Source organism: Gymnogyps californianus, chromosome 12 (assembly GCF_018139145.2).
Source record: "Gymnogyps californianus isolate 813 chromosome 12, ASM1813914v2, whole genome shotgun sequence".
NCBI lineage: Eukaryota > Metazoa > Chordata > Aves > Accipitriformes > Cathartidae > Gymnogyps > Gymnogyps californianus.
Window position 1 is genome coordinate 20522254 of NC_059482.1, and position 22020 is coordinate 20544273.

Below are 22020 nucleotides of genomic sequence, written 5' to 3' on the forward strand. Positions count from 1 at the left end.
CATGACTTCACAGGTAGATTTTAGTGAAATAAATAGCGACTGAGTTACAGGGCAGTTATAAACATTCATGTTAAGTAACTCCCAGCAAAAAGACATTAATTTCTCCCTTAAATCACTTCAAACATTTGTATTTTGCATAAATAAACTGAACAGCCTGAGGGAAAAGGCTTAGCAAATCACTGTTGTTTGTATTAATTTTGTCAACTAAAGAGGTCTTATTCAGGTAAAAAAAGTTCCATGAATATTGCTAATTGCTCTGGCTGTGGGAGAGCAGACTGTCTTCATAACAGCCTTTAAATCTTTTTGAGCACCTGCTTGAAAGCCACTCCAGAATCATAAAACCATAAAGAACAGACAACTGGTTGGTACCAGGTCCTGTGTTTCATCACTGCATGTTCACTACCTCTGCTCCAGACTCTTGTATCCTCCCTTTGTCTCCTGTTTGCTAGACCAAACAAACACAATTTTATCAACTTGTCCTTACACGTCAGGTTTCCTCACCGCTTATCAGCCTTCCTCTCTTCTGGGCTCTTCTCAGTCCATGTTTAGAGCTGAATGCTGTTTTCCAGTTAAAACGTTGCCAGTGTGGAATGGAAAACAAGGGTTACTTCGGCACCTTGCACACACACAAGTGAACACGGCACTCACCTCACAGTGTTTTCCTTCTAGTTTCCTGTTCTTTTGTGATAGGACGCTATCACAGCACATGTAAGTAGCATAAAGACAATTCTGTTGGGAACATATTTTGCAGCTATTCCAAGGTCAAAAGTCTCATACATTTGGGGTTTTTTTATTTTTCAGGTGTATTCCTTAGTCACTTCTCTCAGTTTTTTTTTTTCCCAGGTAACATTCTAATGAGCTGAAGAAAGCTTTGAGCCCTTTTTGGTCAAATAAAAACAAATATAATGTTGGTAGTCATTCTGCTAACTAATATGAACACTTTTCCTTGAAATCTAAAGAAAGGACTAACTGTACAGAACTTTCTGGAGTACAGCCAGGTTACTTCTGAAAGGGTGAAATTCAGGTGCGCTTTCTGCTCGTATGGATATTGCTGTTGCTATGTGGAAAGTTCAAGACCAACAGTTGGAAATAGGTGTTGAAATACTTCGGAATGTTATCACATTTCAAGGGGTGAAGAAGTATTTATTCTAAATAACTGCCGTTTAATTCAGCCTGATTGAAGGAGTCCACAGTTTCTTCAACTGATGCATCTCTTCTGTGGAAGTGGAAAGGTCAACCTTAAAACCCAGCGAAGATGGAAGTTTGAGGCTATAGATCTCTAACTCTTACTTGGGATGTATTCTTGGCAAAGAGAAATAAAGGCAGGAAATAACAAAATACTGATCACAAATTTCTGTCATATCAGCACAAAAGCTGGAAATAGTACACCTGAGCTTCTTGTCTACCATTTTTGTCATGTTGGGATTAAGCAAAATGCAATGCTGCAACTACAAGCAGCCTTTCTTCAACACATACTGAATTTAACTGTACAATTAGTGTGTTCTTGCAGCTACACTAACTTTAATGTAACACAAATAACTCATTAAATATGTTCTTTTCAGATCTTGTCAGGTAGTTTAATTTATGGTGGACTTACCTCAAAATCCAGGAGTTTTAACTCAGCTGACATACCGGCTGTCAAGTCAACCATGCGCTCAGTAAAGGGAATGTAGTACCAGGCAAGGCAAGCAAGGGATTACTTCCTTTGATAAAGAACAAAATCAAAACTATGCTAAGGCCTTTTGAGCTCCAGTATAATATTTTGCAAAGGGGGCAGGAAAAGAATGAAAGGGAATATAGCACAAGACAAGATTTCTTCACGCATAAAAAATCCCAGCAGTCTTAGAGACAGCATAGATTACTGGAGGAGAGCATAGTTAATAGCTGTATAGCACTATAATCAATAAATAACAGTAAAGAAACCTAAATTCTCTATGCCTGCCTTGATGATGTTTGGGTCCTTCCCCAACATACCGGTCACACAAGTATTTATATATGCACTTAACCTTCCTTACAAATCTTCACATGAATAGCTCAAGTGACTAAACCTGTGCAAGCATAAAAATGTTTACAAGGTTATGTAGAATTCAGACTTGAAACAATAAAATAGAAATCCTTGAGGTTTAGTATGTTTTGGTTAGTGCTTTAGTTTTTGTACCTTTTAGACTACCTACCTGGTGTAAAATTCTTCTGTGTACATTAGCAGTCTATTAATGCATTTTTAAAAATTTTGTAGATCAGTGTTTTATGAATATGCACTTGTCTTCCTCTGTTGTTCTCTGGAACTGATTTTAACAGGCACTGGTGACAACTATTGAGTGGTATTTATAGCTTTGTTTTGCTCTCTACTGGAAGGACTAATCTCTTAGACATTTCATTCCAGTACCTCAGATTAATTTTCCACAAATTAACCTCAAACAAATTCTAGTGCAGACAATCTTACATTGCAGGAAGTATCCCAGCTAAGATAAAGGTGTTGTATAGATACCAAAAAGGGCAAGGGACAATCATCTTTTTACAAGTCAGCAAAAGATAGCTGCAACCAGCATCAAGAAGAAAAATATGTTACAATAATGTCAGAAAAATAACCATCTGCCTACTCCACTTACTGTTCCTTTAATAAATCTAAATAGCTTCATAGAATTTGAATGACTTATCATTTTTAATAAGTATGTAAATTCTATTATTTAGATAATTATCTATTATTATAATTAATAATCTATTAATTCTAGTTTTGTCTTTTCTGAGTAACTGCAAGAGAGAGTTCTACTAATCACTTTGTATGGTCAGTCCTTAGGTGACTTCTTTTTATTATTCCTTTGCTGTTTTCTAGAGTTACCCATGTTTCATATGTCCTTCCTGGGACTCCAGAGATTCTTCACATTGCAGCCTTGTTTCTTCCCATAGATACTAAAGAACAGTTTGATTCTTCTATCTTTACTCGTGCTCAGTGTAATTTATTCTATATTGTTTTGTGATATCAAGAGAACTGCAGAACACAGAGGCAAGGACAATAGAAATCTTAGCTAATGAACTAGCTTGTGTACAAGCAGAATACCATAAGCTTTAAGCAGTTTAATATTTCACATCAGTGATCACCACATTACATTAATGTCTTTGTTACATAGCCAACACATTATAGGCCTTATAAGAGTATGTATTTTTGGTGAGACAAAATGAAACCATGCTAGTTTCAGGTCACTGTATTCTAGTTTTGTATCAAAACTTTTTATATCAACAGCAGTTTTATTTCAAGAAACTAGTAGCATCCCTTCAAAAATACCACACTTAAAGACTCCCAACAGCTGCAACTGTCAACAAACCCCAAAGTTTAAATGTTTGTATTACACAAGGGAGAGTCATGAGGAAGTCTATGCATCTGGCTACATCAACTTAAATATGTTTATAGCAGGGCTTTGGCAGTAGCATAGCTAGTTATGACAATGCTTTTAGCCAAAGTATCCATACAAAAAAATCTCAAACTTATGCATTGATTTCAGTTGAGCAAGGTGCCAAAATCTGATTGTGGATAGAGTTAATTATTAAACAACATATTTAAAGAATTCTATTCAGGCTCTTTTGAACATGAAGTAACAAATTTGCCTTTGTTTTGTAATTGGTTATAAACTGTCTTCTTGCGTTATTTTTTAAAAAATTTGGATAAGCATGATAGTAATAGATCTAACTCTAAGGTCACATCCTATTACAAATACTTAAACTGGAAAGCTAAATATGAGGAGAACAAAAATCTGTTTGGAAAAACAGATAACTTGTGCTCCCACTGGTTTGATGCCAGTTTTGCAATTAACAATTAAGACTGGGCTTAGGTCTGGCATCAAATGATATTCTCAAGTAGGCAGCTGTTTCAAGAAAAGAGCCAAAGCGGTTTCTGTGTCAAAAATATAATGACAAAAAAATCAGTATAGCCTGCCAGCTGGCACGTCTTTCACGGAAGTATAAAGTGTCCAGCAGAACAACTGAATGGAATAATTTTTGAAAGCTGATAATTAAGTTTCAACAAGATTGCCAGTTTCTCTCTTAGAAGTCTGTAAATATTTCCCACGGGTGAATAATTATCTGGTTTACTCTGATTATTTTATGCCTTCTAAACAGGCAAACCACCACAACAGCAGTTTTTCCTCACAAGCAAGACATCCTTTTTCAGAGATTGTTCCAAGTTCCCATTTAAAATGTAGATTAAAAAAAATTCAACAGTAAAGTAGATGTTTAGTTCCTTTAATAGGCAAAACTATTGTCAACATATTCTGATAGACATTGCTTTTAATTGTAACAATATATTATCTCAAGGCAGTCTTAAAGTTTAACGAATTTACGTAAAAAAAAATTATGTTTATGGTTCCAGTAGCATTTAGTACATGAAGTAACAAATGTCTTATCTCTTAAATGTGCCTAGAAAACACATCATCGCTGTATTTAAAATTGCAGCCTGCCAAACTACTGAAGTCAATAAGCAGTTTGAAACTGCAGAGAGAACAAATGCAACATAGGGATACAGAGTAATGTGGTTTTGCATTTGAAATACTTGTAGATTGTATAACAAGTTCTCACGTTAATCCAGTGCCATGAAGCTTGAAGGAATCCCACTGTGCCTTCAAAAAAACCAGCATCTTATATAACCTCATTTTCATTATAATTAAAATAATCTTACTACTTTCCTTTACAGTTCAGCAGAGCCACCATTTCAAAACGATCAGCTTGGCACCTCTTCTTCTTAGTTTAATTTTACATTTGAACTGCAGACATACTTAGAGAACTACATGGATATAAGGTATTAACGTTTTTCCATTTAGTAAATACTTTAAGCCCCATCTCTCCAAAGTGCTACTATCAGTGCCCCATTTGCAGAGCATATGACCATTTGTGAGTGAAAATAAAATCATTTATATGCATGATATAAAATTTCCAAGTCTTACTTAAGGCCCTGTTGAAGAAATATTTCTTGATTCTCTTAAGCCTTTCACTCTAACAGCTGGCTCAGATACGAGCTCAGTGAAAGGCAGTAACTTTTTTCTCCTCATCCAGTACCCTGTTTGCTATCCTTATTTGGAGGAATTTAGTAACAGCCGTTCTTCCATAGTGTGACCTCCAAAAAGTAATGATCCATTTTCCTCCCTTCTAAAAAAATCAAGGAAATAAGGTGTCATCTGACTTGAACTATGTTTGCTCTGGCACACATTGCACTCCTCCCATCTCTGAGGTCCAAATTAGAATTTGTTATACCAGTCTTCGTAATTTCTGCAGGCAGTGGTTGACTTGACCTTTTAATCCAGCTAGCTTTTTCCACTAGAGGACTAAAATCATGGGCTGTAGGAAGGATTGACTTCAGTCAGTGGGTTATGAGGAATTAATGTGAATCATTGCCATTCCAAATTACCAGTGCTCTGATACGTGTAACAAACTGCAAAAAAATAAAAGTCACAACAGCCTGTTTACCTTAGAAGGACAGTCTGGGCAACGGCTGCCTTGTCCCAGAGGACTACATTTGGTCACTGGAAGTACAGTCACTACAACCTGTGCTGCCCTCTCTCCGAGGCAAAGGCAAGTGTCCAACAATGCCCGAGCACGCCCGGTCACTGTGGGGTAGGAGGTAATTGTTTCATAATCCATTCGGGACAACATTTGCTGTGAGCGAAGGACATCGAGGATGTGGTTGAGGCGTCCTTCTGTCATGCAGCTCAGTATGGTCTGTCTCTGGCAGGCTAATATTTGACAGCAGTTTCCTTTGCAGCAAGGATCTCGAGTGAAAAGGAAACAAAATGAGATAAACTAAGTGCTCTCTTCTTCCAGAAGTTGTTAGCAAGTGATAGCATCAACACCAGAAATACAAACTCAGTAGAGGAAAGGAGTAGGAGGAGTTAGTTTATTTGCATTCTTTGTTCAAAACTAGTCCAATGTATTTTCATCTGTTGTTCGAAACTCATGAAGATCAGATTACGGAAAGTAAGTGTTTCTAAAGATTATTAAGTGCTCAGATTGTGTAAGGGGAGGGGATTTTCAGGTCTCACACTATTCATCTAGCATCTGTATCAAACTTTATGCAAAGCAGCTTGGCTTGACATACATGAGAAAACTTTGTCCTGTAGAAAGTGGTAGAACAGATAATAGGTAGTTCAGGATAGTAGGACTGTTTGAAACACGTAGCGTGAAACTGGGAACTTGAATATATGTCAAAGCCAAACGAATAACAAAAGTAATACTCTTGGTAAAATGGTCAAGAGCTTTGGGTTCTGTCTCTTTTCACAAACTGATTAGAATACTTACTACTGACATTAGGGTTTTTAGTGTACAGTAAATGACATACACCAAGAGAAAATTAATAACCAAAAGCCATTGTTGCTTTGGCGAACATGCCTCTGTCATTCTGATTTCTGTCTGTTGCCAGTAGCGTTCTGTGATGAATTTTTCCTGCATGAACTAGTCTGTTGATTTATCCAGAAATTACGTCATCACTTGGAAGTAAATTGAAGTGGAGAAGGATGGCCAGCTAGATGTGAGAACTATCATAGGCCAGCTTGCAAAAAGTTAGCAAAAAAAGCTCACAAAGCTTCACCTACAGGCAGAGGCAGGCTTCACAAATCAGAAGCTGGCCTTTTCTGCCTCTGTTCGGTAGGAAGAACTGAGACCATGTAAGTAAGGAAATGAATGGTCCCCGCTCCTCCCGGTCATCTGTTTCTGTGGTCAATAGCTACTTCTGTAGAGGTATAGAATACACAGCTTAAAATTACAAAAAAGAAATTTCCAGACTTAACTAATGTATTTCACATTCAATGTGTGCTATATTTTTTGTATTTTTATTATGGTCTTTTCAGAACTGTTCTCAGCCCGAATATGACCCTGGAAAAGAACAACCCAGTGTTCTCAGTGGCCAATGCCTGAACTTCTGAGAACATAGGACCAGCTATACACGAATAGACTCATGAGTCATTTGTATCAAGTTTGGAGGAGTTATTACACTAAACACTTGAAAATGTGCACAAAATTTAGAGATATCTGTGTCCTCCAAATTTTAAACAATTTAATCACTAAGATCTGGCCAAGGAGAATATTGCCACCTCAAACTGGAAATGGCGTCTTACCTGTCACTGCTTGTTCAAGATGCATAGGTTGTGGTCTGTGCTTAAGAGCCGGTGGTGGGTCGTTATGCTGACCGCTTTCTTTGCCTGCAGTTGAACCAGATAAAGGAATCGTGCAAAAGGAATTTGATTTTCTACTGTCAGAGCCTGGGTGATCTAGAAGAAGTTTAAGATGAGTAAGATGAGACCCTTGAATTGAACATGACAGAACATTATACATGTCAGCCACTGCAGAAGACTGGAACTAAAGTGAAGGCTGACTTGAGAGCACTTACTTATTACTAGCTGTTCTTTGGGCCTTTGTTAATACATCATTATTCCTAGGACGATTTTGGCATATATTACTACACACATCTCACTTTTTCAAACTGTCTGTAGGAATTTGTTTCTGAAGTTATGGAACATTCTGTTCTGTCTGTAAGTCTGATGGCTGTTGATCAGAACTAAAATGCTTAGAAATGCAGATGTTGCTGTAAGTGAATTGATTTCCTGTGGCTCTACTTCTGTATCCAAAGGCATGAGGAGTACAGGAAAAGCTTTTAAGGAAATATGTCTCTTCTTGACACAAATTTAAACACTTTGATAAGACAAATCCACATTGGAAAGGCAAAGGAAGTTATTTACATAGGAATGATGATTACCAGGAATCATTCACATGTTCCTGGCAACACAGTCTTTTTAAAACATATCTCCCTTTCTTATTAGCAAATTACAAAAAAGAAGTTATTCCTGGTGGCACAAGGCAGTGTGGTTCCCAGGAGGGACTTGTTCTGTCAAAAGCAACAGGCAATATTTGATGTGCGAGGGAAAGGCAGCTGTGTATTACAGGTCAGGGTTCTAAAAAAAATTCAGCAAAAAAGGCTTTTTGATTTATACACTTAATCAAAAGGTATTGTGGCATCTCTGGTTTTCTGTAGTGAACTCATGCTTCAGATGATACCAGGAGAGGGCACAGCTGTACTCTGAGAAGGGACAATTTTTCATGGAAAACAACATTTGTATATGAACCAACTGGTAATATTTATCCTTTTCTTAGAATAGCTGGAGCTGAATATGTTTCAAGGTAGACACCTTTCTTTGTTGTTGTGTTCTGTGGGATAGTATTTGACAGACCCATCTCAAGAACGTTTTCTCTTCCTGCATGATTTGCACTGCTATCAAGTAGAATAGTTGACAAGCTTGGCACTACAAAAGGAATTTTCTTGCTGATTAAGTGGCTGTTTTTTTGTGGACAGATGACCTGAAAAAGATCAAAATAGAGAAGAATTACCTTCTTGGAAACTTTTGTTCCAAAACCTTTTCTAAGCAGTTTTCTCTTGGAATATAAGGCAGTAGTATCACAGTACAGGCAGGGTGGGTATGCAGCTGTTGAGCCTAGAGACATACTTAATTCAACTTTAGCTAGTTGCCTTGGGTCTCTGTGGCAGCACAGATCCATAGGCTAACTGTCCTAGGGTTTACTGCAGTCCTAGATTGCTTCTGCAGCCTGTGCTGCCATCAGCCATGGTGTCACTAGAACTTGAGCTGTTTAAAGTTAGCTCTGATCCAGGCACGTGAGCTTCAGTTCTGTCTCTGTATTTTTCAGTATTGGCAGGCGTGCCACAAGTGCCAAAATCACTTTGAAAATGGGAGTTAACTTTATTTTGGAGTTATCACAAAGCAGTTGGCCTTGCTCTAAGAAAACTGGTTGAAAATACTAGAATTTAGCCTAGGACTTTTTGCAGCCATCATTTTGAACACACTACCAAGAACGGTTAGATTTTTGCAATTTCATTAGGACCTCTTCAAGAAGGAGAGGTTCAAAGCAATTCTTAAGTGCAGGAGGTTGTTTTTGCAAGAGCAACATCAGAGTCAGCTGCTTGGAAGAAGGCAAAACAGTGGTTTTTGTTGGTTAACTGGATGGAGTTATCCTGGTTAGGGACAAAAAGGGCTAGGGACATTTTGGCCCACAGTGTTTGTATTATACATTGTCAGGGCTAGCAGGAGAAACAAGCAGCTTATGAAGTGCTCTTGTAAGACTCTCATGCCATGTACTCACCTCTGAATTGCATATGCCCGTCTGCAATGTGTATGTTTCTGAACCTTTGCATGCATTAAGTGCTGTCTCCTGGAAAAAATAGCACAGTAACTCTAATAAGTATACATATGGTTTGTTCAATTCACAGTTGTCAGGAGCAAGAATTTATACTGACACTAACAATTTATACTGACAATATATATTATACTCTGATATATAGTAACAGTGAATCGCACAGACCAATTTTGCATTTTAACACATGTAAGTGGGTATAGAAACTGACACAACTCTACCCTGTTACTGTTTATGCTCTTTCAAACTTATTTTAAAACCCAGTTTTGAATCATGCAGGGGAAGGTGAAAATAGCCCTATATTGAGAGAGAGGGAGTTTGGGCTAGCTGTAACATGTTTTCCTTTAAGTATCCACACAGCAGGGCTGTCCTGTGTTTAGTATGCCAAACTGTCTGCAATAAGGATGTGTCAATACTTGTAACTTTTTTGCTGTTTTGTACATCTGCAGCAGATTCGTTAAACTATTTTTTAGTTTATATACTTCAACACTTATGAATCAATCCATTTTCAATAATCTCCAGTAGCATTTTCACAGTCATTTTGGACATATTAGTTCAGTTGTTTAAATAATAGTGCTCTTTGCTAATTTAGCAAATAGAAAAATAAAACCTTGCTCAAGGGAGATCAAAGCATTAGATTATGGAATATTTGGCAGTACGATCCTAAATAAACTTCAACAGTAGTAAAAATGACTTGGACTATAACTATGCCACCTATTAAAACATTGATCGAGTCTGTTCTGTAATCCCAGAATGTGATTGCAACATGTAGAAATAATCCAGCATGCATTAATATAAACAACTCACGTAAGCACAGCAGTGAAACTGACACCACAGCATGGGCTGTGTAAATCCAGATGGAGTCAGAATACTTGTTCAAGGGCTGAAGAATGTGTCACTAGTTTCCCCACTATGACTAAGTCAACTAGATAGGATATAGCTATATTTGTGGCAGTCGGATTTGTACCAGATCTCCCATGGCAATGTAGACGTGTGGAGTTAGCTGTATCCCTCAGTTGTTGGCCGTTCCCCATCCATTCCTGTGGTATCAGAGGACCCTCTTAGACCCTAGGACAAGCAATGTCTTGTACCTGAAGCACGTCAATTTAGAAGCAGTGAAGCGTACAGAAAAGTGCTGATAGTAGTATTGCTACAACAGGTACAAACACTGTCCAGGTTTTGAACTAAATGTCTTCTAACCAGTACATACAACAAAAATTGTCCTTGGTTCTAGCCCTAATCTGATCTACTTAAGGCTGATATTTATTCTCACTCACATGGGCTTACCAGTCTGACTACAGCTGGTGACTGGAAAGAAGCTATCGTATTTTTATAATCACAGGTAGCAATTGACATAGTTTTAGAGAACCTCACAACATCTGTTTTCTGCAATTCCTGAAAGAACCCAAAGTGCCAAAGGGTACTCTCCAGCTCTCTGGCATGTCCAGTAAAACAATGAAGACAAAGCGTTTCCTGGTTTTGGACCACAAAGATTGCAATTCAAAGAATCAAGTAATGTCCTTGTAGGAGAACAAAACTTAATTTTGCACTAACCTTTGCATCCATCAGATTGTAGATTGCAGTGGAAATTGCCTCCTTATTTATACTAGTCAAAATTCCATTTAGAAGGTCTACACATTCTGCAGGGGTAATAAGGCATTTTAAATACCACATTGTGTATGAAAGTGTGTATATATTTAGGCATCAGCATATTGCAACTAACTTTACTATGATGTTGAGTAGCTGGGTGAAGTAGATGAAATTAGTTTAATACAACTTCCACTTCATACCTCCTCTTGGTTTCCTTTTTGAACTGATTTTCAAGAACGGTTGCAGTCACATTAAAATCACATTTTAAGTGTTCGTACAGATGTAGTGAACTTACTTGCAAAAGGTTTACACATGACTGTATAAATCTATCACAATAAAGCTATATGCAAATTGCTTCCTCAGCACTTCAACTTTGAAGATTTGCTCAAAAGTCCTCAAATATCACAATTTTAACATTTCTTGGCTATCTTTGTAGAAACAGATGATAAACATAACAGTTCCACTAAAGTAAACAATGATAGCACACTTCAAAGGGAACTGGTTATGCATTGGAATCAAGAAATGCTGAAGACAGGTTGATCTTTGTTGAACTAGTATATATAGCTGATAATATCCCTTCCTTTATTTGTACTCATTTTTAATTTATACTAAACACAATTTTGGAGATAAGTAAGCTATTTCTGGTAGGAAGCTTCAGTTAGAAGAACCATCTGAAGTACTCTAACGATCTGAAAAATACTTCCACTTCAGTTGTTCTGTCATTGATTTAGAGTGCTAGAGCAATGTTCCCAGCAAGACTATCTCCATTACAAATCTTGCAAAGAAAGAAAATCCTGAATGTTACCTGCAGTACTTGGTCTATAATCTGGTTCTTGATGCCAGCACAGAGCGATAAGGTGCAACAGTCTGTTCCTCTCAGGCAAATTGCTTGGTATAAACTTTTCTGAAATGCCAGGCCGCAAACTGCTGCAGATTCCTATCAAAACTTCCAGCAGGGTTGTTTGACCTGCAATTTATAGGAAAACGTCACTGCAAAAAATATTGAAGACCTCAGAACTCTCTTAAAATGATATTCAGCATAAGTTATTTTGTGTGTTTTAAAACAAAGACTGCTTTTTTAAAAGCAAAATATATTAACACTCTTGTAAATAGATAAGCTAACCTTTACCAATAACTATAGCTACTTACTACAACAGGACATTTCAGGATAAAGAACTCTGTCCAAATAATAAGTCACAAATGGATATGTAAATACGCATTGTAAACTACATGCACAGATACCCATAATAATTACATGTATTCCTGAGGTATATTCTAAGCACACAGTTTTATATAAAGCCTTACACCTGCATTATAAGAATTTAATGCCTATCGTGCAAAAAAAAGAATCTACTTTGGGCAGCCACAAGATGGCAGCCATAAGCAGTATGACCATTAAGATACTATTCTATGCAGTGTTTCTAAAAGGTCCTCAGCCTGTAAAATACAGGAGTCCTTCAATCAGTTTTGCCATGCTGAATGGAGCCCATAGCAAAGAAGCCTTTCATTGATCTCCACCTCCATGAAACAGGGATCATTCCTAGACTGACAATTATTATCCAATGCTTTGCAAACTAAGTTCTTTAAAATTGCTCACACATGCATCTAAGAAAGTAAGATTCCCTGCTTGCTTAAGAGAATTCAGCATGAACTGGCATTTCTTGATCAGAATTTGAAACTCACGGCAACTTTAAAAATTAGCATTCTGCTCATCCAGTTAGCTGCTTGTCACTAAAATGTTCCCTGATTTTAAAATGACAACTGTCAAATATAAAGTGGTGTTCTTTCTCACTAAAGGTAAGCGGAAAATCCAACTCAGTAACAGAGTGCTTCAGCAAGCACAGAGAGATGATACAAGCGGGGTAAGAAGCTATGCCTTTCCCCTTCAGAAAGATCAGCTTCTTTGGAAACACTGAGGATTTGTTGAGGGATTCGAATCTTTACATCCCATAACGTGGAGCTTTGTGCTTTAACAGTAATAGAAGTCAAAGGGACATCTGAAAAGACAGTGCTGTTTGTATCGTAATTTCCCTACAATAAGGGAATTTGTAGAAAAGATTAGGGCAACGCAAAGTCTAACGTGAACAATAGAGATAAATACCTTCAAAAGGTTTCCGTCTGCTTAGGCTCTCCCAACACAGTATTCCAAAACTAAAAGAAAGAACAGCAAAAGACTGTTCATTAGTTTGCAATCTGTATTTATGTTCTCATTTCCAAGAGCCAGTTTATTGGTTTAAGAGAAAGGAGTTTTTCAAGACAAAGTCTATCCAAGCCTTTCTTAATTTGATGAGATCCTTTTGCCCGCATTATTAAGTTTCAGTTTTGAACTGAGCTGTTCTTATAAAATAATAAATCAGTTAGAATTAATTTTTTTAAAATATAGGATCAATTAGAATTACATTTCAGGTTACCACCTTATCTCCATTTGCTCTTGTGAATTTCAGAACTTTCTGTTCTCCTTTCTCTATGGTTTTTGTTTTGTTTTCAAGTAATTTAAATAGCAACTGAAAGAGCTGGACTTTTCAGCAGGTACTGACAAGCACATCAGTTAACCTACCAAAAACTTGGTTCTGACCCACTGTGTGTCTGTTTTCTTCAGCAAATTTTGATGGGGCTCCAAATACCTTTTTCCTTTTCTAACACCCTGGGAAGTATTCCAGTGATACCATAGATCTACGTTTATAACCCACAACTCAGATGGTATAAAATACAGTTGTTTAATAAAAAGCTCAATCTGCAAAATCAGAGGCAGAAGCAAGGAGGCTGGCTGGAAGAGAGAAAGCAGGCTATGAATGAGTCAGAAGCAAAGCAATCAAAAGGGGAAGAAGCAGTTCTAGGATAAACATATCTGCTTACTCATACGTCTTGCTGTAGTGCTGAATTACAATGTTTAAAAGAACCCCCTCTTCTGCCTTATTTCCACATAAAATCTGAAAGTGCTTTTACTTAAATACCCTCTAGGAAAGTATTAATGTAATGTGGGCATACATGTAACTTACATGTACTTAATATTTCATATATGACACATACTTTTGTTTTCTCTGTTGCACCACTGTCTAGACATGCACCTGTCTCATGCATCTGAGTCAGTCACATGCATCCTGCTCAGTCACATCTGAGCATCTAAAATTATATAAGAATGACATGTTGGAAAATTGAATTATACTACCTGAAAGTAAGCCTCCACTCTTCCTGCGCAAAAATCTTCTGTTTAGGAACAACATCAGATTAGTCATATCATTTATAGGTCTCCTCAAGTGTGTGCATTATTTGACTCATCTTAGAGCCTGCCTTTGTGACAATAAAGCAGGAGTTTAAATTTGTTGCTTCCATAAAAGCTCTAAAAGCAGAAGAGTGGTCATGCTTAAAAGTTATTTATAATGCTAGTCCACAGGCTCTGTATGCTGGTTGTAAAGATGTATGTCCATACAGACCGCAGTTGCAATTTGCCTCAATAAACGAGACAACCACAAAGCATGTAACATATCCAAAAGGGACATGTGGCAGTAGGTAATCTTCCTCCTTTGTATAAATCACTTTGTTAAAAAGTATGAGTACTTGAGTGGCTCAGTAAGTTATTCCAGCAGAGACTCCATAGGCCCTTAATGGGACACTATTGAGAGAAAAGTCTTATTGTTACCTGGGCTTCATCTAGGCGTAAACAGTTCTTCCTGAAACTAAAGCCGACAACAGTTCACGCTTAGAAACCTAATAACTACTTCACATAGTTTCTAAATGTATATGAAAGTTTTGGCAGCTCTGTTACACTTTTTAAACATTTAGGTCCATTATATAAATATTTATATGACGAACTTAGAGAACAGTTCTTAACCTTGGTATATTATTCACCAAATACAGGGAATTTCAAATTTAATTCACTGCTGTAATTGGCCTCATGTGGAATACTATCCTACTGCATTATGGAGATCTGACATTTTTACTGTAGCGTCTTTGAAAATAAGTATTTCGGCAACATCGTAGAACATAGCAAGGACTAGGTATGACCTGCCCTTAGAAATCCCATTCACCTGTAAATATCACCTTCCTGGGAAGGAAGACCTCCTTCAAGTATTTCAGGAGGGAGATACACTAAATCCTGGCAGTTTCTCTGATTGCAGTTCTGCAGGTCTGACCTCAGTTGCTGTTTCCTCCAGTTGGTTAGACCATAATCTGATATCTACGGAGATGGGAGAAAAAAGTAAATTTTAGTGACACTACCTCAAGTCTTGGTATTAAATGTTGACTATTAGGATAAATATATGCAACAATAGGACAATCACTGGATTTTACATTTACAGGCTAAAAGTAGAAGCTCCTACCTTGGCTCTGTACTGTGTATCCAAAAGCACGTTGGAAGGTTTCAGGCTGCAGTGGCAGAACGCAGGTTCGAGGCTGTGAAGGTGATGCAGCCCTTCAGCCACATCCGACAGGATCCTTATGAGTAAGGGAAATGGAAGTTCTGGGTACAGATGATGCTAAGTAACATAAAATACAGGTTTTGGTAGCGTGAAATTGTTACTATTCACGTTTTCATTTGACAATAAACAGAAGTACAATACAGAAGCTAAAGAACAGATGGACTGTGATTACTGTCCATAATTTACATGCTGATTGTTCTCTGTTGGCTGACCTTGTAATTAATTTTGTCACATAAAAGATGACTTCTTTTATATACCTCATGGATGAGCGAGTGGAGGGATCCATTGTTCATCCATTTAGTCACTATCCCCACAAGTCCATGGTACTGGTAAATCCCAAGAGAAGGCAGGAGACGTTCAGACTCATAGCATCTGACACTTGCTATATCCTCAAGCAGCAACTTCCGCTCCCTGTAAAAAAAAAAAAAAAAAAAAAAAAGAAAAAAAAAAAAACAAGGGTTAGAGGCAGGTTAGACTGAAGGGAATTTCAGCTAGAGATGAGATAGTGTAGGATATGGAAATGAGAGATAACCATACGGTTGAACACAAGCTAGTATAATTCTACTAATAAACCCAATATTATATCATCTTCCAAACAATTCTAAGAAAAGTATTATTCTAATATAACTTGAAAGACCTCTGGATACTTTAATGTGAACATAAGAGCACAGTTTAAAGCAGGATTGAAGTGCAAAGGCAGGAGAAAGCTGAATTTTATGAAATGCTAGATTAAGAAAAATCAAGTTTTTTCCCCTTACTGTCCCCAAGAACTTGTATTGTATCCTTTTGCTATTAGTGAGATCCACGTTTACAAGGAAATTATGATCTTCCATGCTTATCTAATGGGACATGTTATATAAATGATATATGATATAGCATGTCATAGCATGATATAAAAGTGAAGCCAAATTCAGATTTGATGTAAGCAGTACCACTTTAGTGACTTTGCCAAATTTGATTCAAGCTCAACTGCGGTTGGATTGTAGACCTGAATTCAAACAGAGTTTATTTACAGAGAATAACAAAGCTTTGCTTTGATCATCATAATCAGAAGAAAGTTTTGTTGTCCACGGACGTCAAACAGTTACTACTTCATGCACAGGGAACACTGAACTATCAATTCAATTGTGCATTTTCATGGAAATAACTGAACTTCTACTACGGGTTCAATTTTTGTTAATCGTATGTTTTGTTTTAAAGATCTGATTATCTCTACTCTATGGTACTTGTGATCTGAAAATTCATTGAAATTAATTCAAACTTCAGTTGATTTCAACATACTTGGAGCTCATTCTCATTATTCTAACCAGCCTTTACATTGAGACTTCAGTTTCAATTTCTCATATTTACTGTGTTGACTCGCAAGCCTGTAAACTAATCACTGGAAGTAATTCACAGTCCCACCTGATTTAACACTTATTTCCACAAATCTAAATATTTATCATCAGCACACAGTTAAACATTTTGCAGCCAGAGTAAAACACAGTTTATTCTCCCAGCTTTCCTAAACACTGCATAGTGTAAAAAAAAGAGATCAGAATGGTAGAAAGAGAGAGAAAGGCAAAACAGTGGCTTTAGTTTTAGGGAGCAAGTTTGAGTGAAAAGATGCCAAATCAGGACAGCATGTTAAATTCAAAGCAAACTAAAATGTTGATTTCTGTAACTTTTAACTATTTTGTTTTGGGGTTGGTTTGTTTGATTTAAAGAAAATGTGGACAGGGGACAGAGGAAACTTTTCTTCTTTAAACAAGCTACCAAACAAATAACATTTGTTCAGATTACAAAATTGCTGGACTTCTATCATCTAAAAACAAGCAATCCTCTCCCCCACCACAAAAAAACCCTTAAAAATTTTAACTGTTCCCAAATTCTGGCAGCACTTGGTTTTTGAAGTATCACTGACAGTTTAAACTGTCAATTTAAAAATATTTGTACGAAATACTGTTTTTTCCTCCCGCGCCTTTATAATGGAACAAATTAAGCTCTCTGTATTCAAGTAGGACACTTTTGTATTTTACTTTTAACAAAAGCCACCTGAATGGCAGCGTTCTCAGTTAACAAGAGTTACTAGTCCATAGATGCACATCAGACACACCTTTTTTGATAAACAGTCAGGTCAGTACATTCCCTAAAATGCTTTGGTCTTGCTTCATCAAAAGTAGCTTGTGGTTATTCTTGGAAACTTTCTGTGGTTTCGTCGCACACTGGAATTTTGTGGTCAGTGGGCTGACATCCGTCAGTTATTGCTCATTTGTTTTTATAATCAGGACACGTACACACCTCACTACCCTGTAACCCTGACTATTATCCCTCGCTCCTCCCATTTCTCTACTCTCTCACCTGTACATGCTGTTTTAGATTAAATTCAACCAAGATCTCTTCAGGGACCTCCAGAAAGATGTAATATCATAGCATGCTAAGTATTACTGATCAGGGTTTGTAGACATTATTATAGTAGAGATAATTAATCACTTCAGGATTAAGCTCTACTTCTATAAAAATTTGTAAAAAACCATAGAGCTTGTTTCTCAGTATAACTGCCTCCAAGTTGCCTCTTGGCTAGTCAGGATTTCTAGGAATGGAGATGTGTTTAGGGATCAGATGATCCTGGGCATGCCACAATTCATTCTGGTGCCATCACTGCAGGTCTGTGCTGCCCACCTGCATGGTTAGTTGGCCAAGTAAGACACATACCTCCCTGTAGCGTCCTGGCTGGTCAGCAGCTTCACAGAGATGTGAGTGTTCCACGAAATATGAAAGGCTTTGAGTGCAAATCCTGAGCCTGTCCTGGTCAACGTAAAGCTATCCAAATCTTCCTGGGCTACTACAGGTAATGATTTGGCCATTTCTTGATGGCTGGCTTGGGGGAAAAAATGGCAGAAAAGAAGAAAGTTTTAAGAACTACTTTTTGTCACTACTACCAAAGCACAGTGAAGTTGCACCACCCCTTACTTCCCAAATAACTATTGCCCTAATCCAACAGGCTTCCTTTTACCACTGTGTCAGACTTTCCTTATAAAGACAGGAAAAATGCACTAATTGCAAAGGAGTGTCTGGACAATAACTTGCCATCTGAGGCTGCAAGGTGCTAATTAATTGCTCATTATTATTTCCATCTGATGACTTTGAAGTGTTGGGCCATTACTTATAATATAAAAAGTGATTTTAAAGTGATACTGAATTATGTAGATAACAAGCTAGTATCTTACAGCTACATGCTAGACAAATATAGTTTCCCCACTTCTCATAAAAAAGACAGTTCTTCAATAACTCATGTCAGTGTGTTCTGCATCATTCTTGCATATCTTCTTTAATACAACATCACATGTGAACGCAAAAACAAGGTAAAAGGCAAATTTCCTGCTGCTGTAAGCTGGCAGAACTCTGCTAAATGGAGTTGTGTGTTTATAGCAGCCACTAATTTGGCCAATACTCTCTATACAGTACCTCTCTAGGGCCATCCGAATCTCTCAGACACGTTGCATGGCAGTGCGTGCAGATTAGAGATAACCTCTGCAAAGCATCACTGTGTTACTACATGAGTAACATTTTTAATTACATCTGTGAAGCTATATTAGACTAGAGATAACCAAAAGTCAGTGGTGAAAGAGGAAAACAAGCAAGCCAAGAAAACAGATGGGATAAAACCATTGGTAAGGATTACTGCAAGATCAGTGGTCAGTGAGTCAGAACTCCTCAAACTGGAATACTCCTGTCAGGGTCCAGTAGACCAGGGCTAGAGAAGGAAATGCATGAAGGAACTGAAGTAACAGGGCCAAAAATTTGAAGTAACCAGTAAGGATTGTTGAGTGTTAATTGTGTCCTTCTAGAAGATGGGCTCTACAAAAAGAGCTTCTGGGATGCAGAAGGCCTGAAAGTCTTCCGACGTTGAGCAGATCACTTGTTCTCCACAAGTAAAATAGAAACAAAAACCTGAAGATAAATTAGCCTATGCTCATGGCTGAACTGCTTCTAGTTCATGACCAACTTATTTTCGGTTAATCTCAGTATCTCAGCTGTGTCATGCAGGCACATTCACAATCAGAGGGGTACTAAGCTCAGTTTTGCAGCTACTCACAATCAAGATGCAAATAAGAATTCAGCAGCTGATTTACCAGTTCAGCTTTAACAGTGTTGGATTCTGATAGGAAAGCACAGTTGAACTTTTTGCTTTTTGTTAGATTATTGTAGTTTGAAAGCTGCCTAGGTGCTTTACTTAGAGTTTCCTTAAAGAATAAATCCAACATGGCATAAGGCTGACGGACAAGTTAAGAGTTTCATAAAATTTGAAAAGATTCCTCGGAATGAAGATAAATTTTCAAATGAGCCATTTATCCTTTAAAGTTGCAAAGACAGACCACACAGATGTACCAATCCTAAATATAAAAGAGGTAATCAAAAGGCTGGCAGGAGCAAAATTGTGTCTCATTTTTATTATATACTACAATAAATAATCATTTAAATAGCCAAAAGAATTTACTCAACTCCAAACATAGTACAAGGAAGATCAAACAATGAATATAGGATCTAAACCATTTCTGAAAGTATCTATTTTTATTTAAAATTGCATTAAGTAAAGCTATAACCGTTTTTTAAACTCTTGCTAACTGGCTACTTAGATTAAAAAATAAAAGCTAGCCATCAGCTCCTATTTTGGATTTGCAAAACCTAATTTAAGTACAGACTTTCTACAAACAAAATGAAAACCACTTCAATCTTTCTCTGTTACAAACCATGACATGCCAAGCACCATTGTCCCTGCGTCTGAGTTTGTACATCTGTTTCCACACCTTGACTTAGAGTGATTTGCTGATAATCTCCAGAAGAGTTTAGCCCTAAAATGAGAAAGCTTTTATTTATCTAGGGTGCTACCCAGATTTCTAAAACAGTTGGAAGGACTAATCAGAGGATATGGGACTATCATGGAATTACAGATAATAAAGTCTCTCTCTATCCCCCAGATTGCAAGTTTGGTACCAAAGCCATTTTTTCAATAGTTCTGCTCTTCTGAATGCTTTTTCTCCTAGACCCTTTTAAAAACTCACTATCAAACCACAAAACCAGTATTTCTTAGGTGACCTTTGCAATGAAGGGTTTCGTATTATTTTTTAGTAAGACACTAAAAGTCTCAGACAACTTTGTCATCCACCCCTAGTTGGGCAGGCAAGGGCAGGAGGAAGACTGCTATAAAACCATTTATTTCAAGTTTCTCATTTTAAAGGTAATTTTTTTAAAAGTAATTCCTAGCAAAGATGTTTTCCTTAGTACGAGAGAAACTCTACATTATGTTAATATTCAGATGCTTCAGTAAAAGAAATTGGAAACAAAAATCAACTTACCTCTGGAAATACGGGCACAAAAACTATGGAACTATGGAGCGAAACTGCTGCAGATACCAAGTGCAAGTCGGCTTTGAACTGCATTCAAACACAGCTCAAGCTTTCCTGCCTGAGTCAGCTGCATTGTTGATCTCTCCTTTTATTGGCTGCCTGCAAACATCTAAAATTTCCTGTTTGCATATACAAGCTGTAACTCTTTAGTGACTGCAGATTGGTTTTCACAGGCTGATTTGTTAACTGCCTGTAATTAATGAGAGCGATTACAGAAAAAGAGGTTGGATGGCTACTTTTTGCCACAATGAGGAATGCCAAGAGGGAAAGCTATATAAGAGTGAAAAACACCATATTGGCTACAGCTCAGCTACGGAAGCATGTAGAGCTGCTTGCAGATTGTGCAGCTGATGCTTATCTCTGCAGTAGATCAAGCCAACAGCACAAGTACCCTTTAAACTTTTTAAGTCAAGTTGATCTTAAAACAGGATGAAAATTGCTGGGTTTTTTGGTTACAGGGTAGGTAAGCATAGGGGTAACATGAGGTTGCAAAGAAGTAAGAATCAATTTGCTGTCAAGTAGCCCTGCTGAAAAGGATGTAGGGGTTATGATGGAAGTTGATCATGAGCCAACAGTGTGCTCTCATCACAAGTGGGGATAATTGCATACTGGGCTACATTAGAAATGCAGTCAGCAAAGTGAGAGAAGTCATTATGCCTCAGTACTCAGAAATGGTGAGGCTGCATCTGAAATACTGTAGTCAACTTTAGGGCCTTCAGTTCAAAGAAAATGTAGAGAAACTGGAGAGGATGCAGTAGACAGCTACCAAGATGGGGCCCTAGAGCACACACCTTACAAGGAAAGGTTGAGGGAGTCAGTCTTGTTTAGTCAGGTGAAGGAGGCTGGGGGGGGGGGGGTGGTGTGTCTACTAGAAGCCTACAGCTACTTGAAGGTCAGTTATGAAGATAGAGCCAAATTCTTCTCCATAGTGGCAGATAACAACCAGTGGCATAGGCAGATGTCTCTACTTCAGAGGTTCAAGCCAGATGCTAGCAAAATTTTTCACCAGGTGGGTAATGCAGTACTGGAATGGGCCACTCAGGTTGCAGAGTCTCCATCCTTTAAGGTTTTCTAGACTTAGCTAGGCAAAGCCATGGTTGACCTGATACAGCACTGCTGGTAGTCCTCCTTGGAGCAGGAGGCTGGGCTAGAAAATGCCAAAAGTCCAGAATATCTTTAATTTTGTGAAAACTCTGTAAGACCTAATTGTGTTCCTGCTAGGCCGCCGGCATATACATTCACACTGAAGGTTGATGGGACTGCTGGATGCAAGGAGGGGACTTTAGGAGAAAGCAGTCATTTCAGTTGATCACATTAATTCAAACTTTCCATTCCATGAAGACTGTCTTTATTTATAGAGTCTGACTTTAAAAAAACAGTGCCAGTCAATGAGATTCTGTCCACAGACTTCTGTTGATTTTGGATCAAATCCTAACCCC

At 37.7% G+C, this 22020-nt stretch overlaps 1 protein-coding gene across 3 annotated transcripts; it reads right to left on the minus strand.

Annotated features, from left to right (window-relative positions):
* Window positions 1-3017: 3017 nt before the first annotated feature.
* LOC127021294 (receptor-interacting serine/threonine-protein kinase 2-like) lies at window positions 3018-20604 on the minus strand. 3 transcript variants are annotated; one of them, XM_050904271.1, is made up of 12 exons: window positions 20531-20604; window positions 17886-18051; window positions 15449-15602; window positions 15093-15248; window positions 14802-14950; window positions 12875-12924; window positions 11579-11740; window positions 10738-10823; window positions 9133-9201; window positions 8166-8334; window positions 7098-7181; window positions 3018-5756 (listed from the first exon to the last, which is right to left on the minus strand). In XM_050904271.1, exons 2-12 carry the CDS (start codon window positions 18035-18037, stop codon window positions 5437-5439), a joined length of 1551 nt encoding a protein of 516 aa, XP_050760228.1. In that variant the 5' UTR covers window positions 18038-18051; window positions 20531-20604; the 3' UTR covers window positions 3018-5436. The 3 variants fall into 3 exon arrangements, with proteins under 3 accessions (XP_050760228.1, XP_050760226.1, XP_050760227.1); XM_050904269.1 differs by having other exon boundaries at window positions 7098-7250; XM_050904270.1 differs by lacking the exon at window positions 20531-20604 and adding an exon at window positions 19925-19962 and having other exon boundaries at window positions 7098-7250.
* Window positions 20605-22020: the final 1416 nt, after the last annotated feature.